Source organism: Miniopterus natalensis, chromosome 7, assembly GCF_054644295.1.
Source record: "Miniopterus natalensis isolate mMinNat1 chromosome 7, mMinNat1.hap1, whole genome shotgun sequence".
NCBI classification, from domain to species: Eukaryota; Metazoa; Chordata; class Mammalia; order Chiroptera; family Miniopteridae; genus Miniopterus; species Miniopterus natalensis.
In genome coordinates, this window is record NC_142087.1 from 43,639,866 (window position 1) to 43,646,496 (window position 6,631).

The 6,631-nt window shown below is 43.1% G+C and overlaps 1 protein-coding gene across 1 annotated transcript in view; it reads left to right on the forward strand.

The window, feature by feature from the left end:
- Positions 1 to 5,953, forward strand: part of GATA6 (GATA binding protein 6) — a 28,959-nt gene extending 23,006 nt beyond the window's left edge. Inside the window, exons 6-7 of the mRNA XM_087818612.1 lie at positions 3,917 to 4,048; positions 4,217 to 5,953. Coding sequence (XP_087674738.1) covers positions 3,917 to 4,048; positions 4,217 to 4,270 — 186 coding nt within the window. The 3' untranslated portion in view covers positions 4,271 to 5,953. The remainder of the gene's footprint in view (positions 1 to 3,916; positions 4,049 to 4,216) is intronic.
- Positions 5,954 to 6,631: the final 678 nt, after the last annotated feature.

A 6,631-nucleotide genomic window follows, 5' to 3' on the forward strand; every position in this document is an offset into this window, starting at 1 on the left:
AACCAGGGCCGGGGATGGAATCTGAGACCCTTCTGCGGACTGATGCTCTAACCACTGAGCAACACCAGCAGGGCAGTCCCTTCACTTTTTTCACCCAGCCCCCTCCCCCTCTGACAGCTGTCGGTGTGTTCTCTGTATCTATTTTGTTAGTTAGTTTATATTGTTCATTATAGTCCACGTATAAGTGAAATCATACTTGTCTTTGACTGGCTTATTTCACTTAGCATAATGCTCTCCAGGTCCATCTGTGCTGTCGCAAAGGGTAAGATTTTCTTCTTTTTTATGGCCATGTAGTATTCCATTATATAAATATACCACAGCTTTTTTATCCACTCATATATTGATGGGCACTTGGATTGTTTCCAAATCTTGGCTATTGTAAATAATGCAGCGAACATAGGGGTGCACATATTCTTTTGAATTAGTGTTTTGGGTTTCTTTCGACATATTCCCAGAAGTGGGATTGCTAGGTCGTAAGACAGTTCCATTTTTAATTTTTTGAGGTAACTGTACCGCTTTCCACAGTGGCTGCACCAGTCTGCATTCCCACCAACAGGGCACAAGGGGTCCCTTCCTCCACATCCTCACCAACACTGGCCTCACACCGGCCATTCTGACAGGTGTGAGGTGATACCTCATTGTGGTTTCAGTTTGCACTTACCTGATGCTTGGTGACGTTTAGCATCTTTTCTTATGTCTATTGGCCATCTGTATGTCATCTTTGGAAAAGTGCCTATTCAGGTCCTTTGTCCATTTTTAATTGGATTGTTTGTTTTTTTTGGTGTTTTATAAGTTTTGGATATTAACCTCTTAGAGCTGACTTTATGTATATGTATATATAAAAATATAAATATATATATATGTATGTGTGTGTGCTTAAAAGTAATTTTTAAGGTTTGCCTGCCCTTTGACAGTAGGACTCTTGGCCTGCCATATAGCTTAACATTTTTTGTCTGAACTAAGAAGACAATAGGTATTTCAACTGGTAGTTTGGGGATTATTGCTCAGGTGTAAGAATAATAATCCAGGTATTAGGATTTCTTTAATGTGGCTTATTTGAAAAAGGGCCATTGAGCTTTTTGAAGGCTGCGGAAGCACCTTCTTTTCTCTCGAAAAGAGTTGTCAGTAACAGAATAAGGTCATCTTTGTGGTGGGCTTCCCGTAGCTCTGAATGAGTTCCCGCTGCTCCCACCCAGTGATGGTGGTAACTCGTGAGATGAAGGATGGAACTGAAAGATTAAATTAGGTCTACACTCCTTACCCATAAGAGTAATGATACAATCCTAACAGCAGCGTATGCTTATGTAGTCTTTACCATTCTCAGACACTGCTCTAAAGGCTTTACATATATTAACTAATGTAATTCTTGCAATAACCTTACACATAACATGGATGCTTCTTTTCATTTCCGTTTTCTAGTGAGGAAACTGAGGCACAGAAAATGCTAAGTCAGGTCTGCTAGTTTACCTCTCCTGCATTGTCTTTTGACTCCTTTGCTTAACACTTCTGTTTTTACTGGTTTTCCTGTGAGCAGGTCTCCCCCGTCCTGCATGCCTCCCATTCTGAACACCCTTTCCTCACCAATAACAATAGCTTCTTTTAATGGCATGTTTAACATGGCAGGGTGTCATGCTGATGTTGTTACAAACACCTCAATTAATGGTCACAGCCATACTTGAGGTAGGTAAGACAAGGACCGGTTATGGAGGAGGCGGCTCATGGAAGTGACCACACTCAGTGGGTGGCAAAACCAGGACAGTACTTGAAAGCCCACGCTTGTCCCCATCATACAGGCTGCCTGTGGCTCTTCTCCAGGAATCTCTCCCCCTCTTTGATTCCTTTTATGACCTCTTCTCCACCTCCCTGTCTCAGCCACTCATTTATCATTTATGATAGGCAGTGGAGCAGCCTTACTGTTGAGTGTGTATGTGTCCTGGCTCCTCGTGTGGCCTGGGAGCTCATCCATGGAGTGACTATCTTTCTGGGGCTCACAGCCCGGGTGCCTGGCTCTCATGGGCCCCTTGCTGCTGTTCCTTGTTAGTCACTTGTGGTGACGACAAACCACTCTGCTATCTCAGCACTTCTGGCCATTTGAGGTGGGCTGCTCCCTGGGTCAATCCAGGCGCCCTCTTCATTTCAGAGAATAGCACTTGCCATTGCCTAAGTCAGATTTGGGTCAGATAAATGCACATGTGCTTTTTGGGGGAATGAATAAATCACTACAAAGTTGAGTGTGGCATAAATCACTTACAAAGGAGCTTACTCTTCCTACTAGTTGAATGATAACTGATGAAGACTCTAAAACAAAGAGTCCTTTTGTAATTTAATATCACCCTTTTGTTTATTTCTTTGGGGGTTAAGTCTGGATCCACGTTGGCTTTGCTCCTTGTAGAGGGTTTGGGTTTAAGGGCTGATGCTAATCACCATATTTATAGCTTTAGTGTGTTGGACAGGAATTGTTTGAAAATGTTCACAAGAATCTATTTTTAAGTTTTAGGCGTATCAATGACTTATTGAAATTTGCTTTTTATGCACCAAAAGCCCTCAGTTTTTGTTACTTAAAAAGAAGTTTGGGTGTGGGGTACTGTTGTTGCTCGATTTTTACAAACACTCAGTTTTGCTACGAAAAGGACAGATTGGATACCTGTGGAGGGGGCTGGCTTTGGTGTGTCCAGGTGGTAGGAAGTTGGGGTGGTCAGACCTCTTGAAGCCCTACCTCCCAGCATCATACAGTTATTGTGAGGATTAGAGAGAAAACCAGATTTTATCCAGGGAAGAGTAGGACCACATTTACTTCCATGCCCCAGGAACCAAGGGGGCTCTGTGCACCTTCCATTCAGTTCAGCCTGTGTCTCATGCCCTGTTTCTCTGAAGTGAATGTAACATCAATTCAGCCAGACAAATGTTTTAACGACTTAATGGGATTGTGTATGTAAAAAAGGAATGCTTTGAGAAGTACAAAATATTCTACCTGTGTCAAAAGGCAAGTATCCAGTAATTTATGGGGTAGAGCCCTGAAAGCACAGAAGAAATAATGGGTGTATGTGATTATGGCTAGATTTTTAGAAAAAAACAAATGCAGCTGCTTTCTCAAGTTATAGTCTAAACATGATTTTAGTTTGATTCTACTAACTTATATAAATTAGATGTTTTCTGTATGGCCTTTCTCATTTGGATGGAAGGAAGGAATGAAACAATACAAAGCTGACCTTTTGCTTTGAGAAATAATTGCTACAATCATGACAGATACAGGATATTAGCATTTTCATTGTAATGTGGTGTGCTTCAAACATAGCCCATTCTTCTTGGAAAGAATTAAGGTAAATGGGGTAGATATTAAAACCTGTATATGCACGGGTTAATTTTCCATGAAGTCAGTGCTCAAAAATTTTATTTATCAGGCCTTGCTGAACTGTGTAGCTTTCTCTTTTAGACTTTGACGTAACTGCTGCGCCTTGTGGCTCTGCTGTGTGTGTGTGTGTGTGTGTGTGTGTGTGTGTGTGTGTGTGTGTATACAATGCTCTGCATTTTCTCTTGAAATGATTAGATTGTGTGGGCATCTTTAGGGTCTGTTTACCTATGTGGTGTGGCTTGTTTCACTGTCAGCGATCTTAGGGTTTGGCACTTTTTACAAATAGGCTTCCTCCAGTTCCTTTTCTACTTTTGTCCAGCTGCACATGTTGCTGTGTGGTTACTGCCATGAGTTCTCAAGATAACAGGAGAATGTTTGTGGGAGCTTAAGTCTCCAGGGTTAGGTCCATGGCACTGTGCAGCACAGTGAACGGCCCTCGCCCGGCTGCACGGACATCTCACTTGTCCCCACATGTTTACCTAGCAGGAGCATGACACCTGACAAATTCATCGATAACTCTCTCCCCTTCTGTTTCTCCTCCCCTCTGTCCCCAACTTCTGCCAGGCGGGTGCCCCGGTGATGTCTGGCGCGGGAGAAAGCACTAACCCCGAGAACAGCGAGCTCAAGTACTCAGGTCAAGATGGGCTGTACATAGGCGTCAGCCTGGCCTCGCCGGCCGAAGTCACGTCCTCCTCGGTGAGACAGGATTCGTGGTGTGCGCTAGCCCTGGCCTGAGCCTGCTGCTGCAGCCGGCGGGAAGGGCCCTGGGGACCTGCGGTGATTATGCCACGCTGTGCAAACGGGGGCGAGTATGCTGACAGAACATTCCTCTGACGCGTGATTTCCGTGCCTTTATATTGAAAGAGATGCATTTCCCAAGAGGCTTGCTCTGCCTTACCAGCCAGCCCCTGTCAGTGAAGAGCCAGGGAGAAGATGGAGCGCTTCCTGGGAAGGCCAGTGCGGCCGCTGTGCTCGCCTCCTCCCTGGCCGCGGCCCCTTCCAGCCAGCCTGCCCTGGGTCTGCCCGGGCACCCGCCGGCGCTGCCACTTCCAGAAACCTGGACTAGGCCTGGGGGCCTTGCCTGCTAAGGAGTATTGAGATTTAAAAAAAAAAGAGGTTTTATGTGTATTGCCCCAAATCTTCTGATCGGTTTTGGTTATTCCAGAATTTCTTAATGCCTTTCCACACCCAGATTTCACATGTGTTCACGGAGAAGACCATTTGAGGCCATTTGGTACACACCTCTGGAGGCTGAGTCGGTTCATGAGGTCACTTGTCAAAAATATCACTCAGTTTGCAGGACTGCATTATAACCGTAACCTACACTGTGACTGACGTTTCTCAAAGTTCATATTGTGTGACTGATCTGAAGTCAGTCAGAATTTGTAAACAGGGTAGCAAACAAGATATTTTTCTTCCATGTATACAATAATTTTTTTTAAAAAGTGCAATTTGCGTTGCAGCAATCAGTGTTAAATCATTTGCATAAGATTTAACAACATTTTTTATAATGAATGTAAACATTTTAACTTAATGGTACTTAAATAATTTAAAAGAAAAATGTTAACTTAGACATTCTTATGCCTCTTTTACAACTACATCCCATTTCTAGATTTCCAATTGTTAAAAGAAAAATACTTCAAGAACAAATCTTCTCTCAGGAAAATTGCCTTTACTCATTTGTTAAGAATTCTTATACAAGAACACCAGTATCCCCCCTTTATTTTACTGTGGAATATGTGCTGGAAAAATTGCAACAAAACTCTACTACCTAACAGACAACATTTGTAAATACTCTAGGCACCTGTACACACTAAGATGAAGTCTCTATAGTGTGACTAACCCACAGGCAGGTTGGTTTACATTAATTTTTTTAAAATGGGATGTCATGTGGAAACCTATTTCACCAGAGTTTTAAAAATAAAAAGGGTATTGTTTTCTCTTCTGTACAGTGAATTCCTTCCCTTTTAGTTTCATTTTTGATACTGTATGTGGCTATAGATATTCATATAAAACAAGCGCATGTGATGTTTGCAAATTGCCTTACAGCCTTCCTTTCAATGAGTTGTCCTCTTGGAGCTGTTTTATAACTTTGTTTATATGAAGTTGGCACATGGAGTTACCACTTTCAATTTGCATTGGGGACGATTTTTATAAGTGAAAGGGACCCGGTATTATTATATCACATTATCTGAGATGATAAACATTCTCTTTAGGGTCAGTCCCTAAAAACATTGAAAAAGTCCGGAGCTTCTTTCCCTCTGAGTGAAATATACTTTATAGTTCAGAAACGGTCTCCTTTCTGGAACCTCCCTTTTGCAAAGTGCAACCAAGTCTCAGAGCTCCTCTGAGGTTGAAGCCCTTACACTCACCAGAAGATATAAAACGGTCTGAACAGTCTCTGCTTTTTCTTCACTGTCGGGTGGATTTCAGGAAGCCAAGAATCTGCTTCACAACACAAAATGGTATAATTTCACTTTGGCTCAGAAGTGGGGGGCATTTTTTACTTTTCACGTACTGATACAGCTGTTCTACGGGGCCCACTTTGATTCTTTTAAGAGAAGGGACGTTTTCCTTTGTGGAGGGTGGTGTTGGAAGTCAGACTCAGGGCTGGGGTATGTGTGTGAACTAGAACCATGGTTAAGACTGCTGGGTCAGGTCTGACCACTAGACTTCACGTCCTGCTCTGCGTGCATGAGCTTGGAGGCCTTGGGCAAGTTATCCAACTCATTTTCCTCACCTGTAAAATGCTAGTAACATACAGCTCATAACATAGAGTCCATCTAAAGTGCTAGGGCAGGGCTCGACACATAGTCAGCATTGAGTGTGAACTTGACTTTGGAGGAGGGTGGCAGGACCTCTTACCACATGGATGTTTGGAATGGCGTAGTCCCTGTGCAGAATCGGAAGTTTATGTCTGAGAGAGTCTGTTCCTTGGCTCACCTGCAGTTCTTCAACAATGCTGGGGAGAGTGATACGAGGGATTCCCCCTGCCCAGGGGGTGGCAGAGATGGATGGGGAGGATGCTTGAGAGATACCAGTGCAAGTTGAGCTGATTGTTTAATAGAACAGGGCTGGTCTGACAGCAAAAGAAAATGATCATCCCCTCATTCCTCTTACGGTTTTCATTACTTTGAGTGCTTTCTGGTGCATTGGCAGTTGTTAGAGTTAATATGCTTTGATTGGAAAATGAGTTTTTCTCATTCGGGCTTCCAAGTGATCTTTTTTTTTCTTTTTTTCTGGGGATGGCCTCAAAATGTTGCTACTTCCAATCCTAAA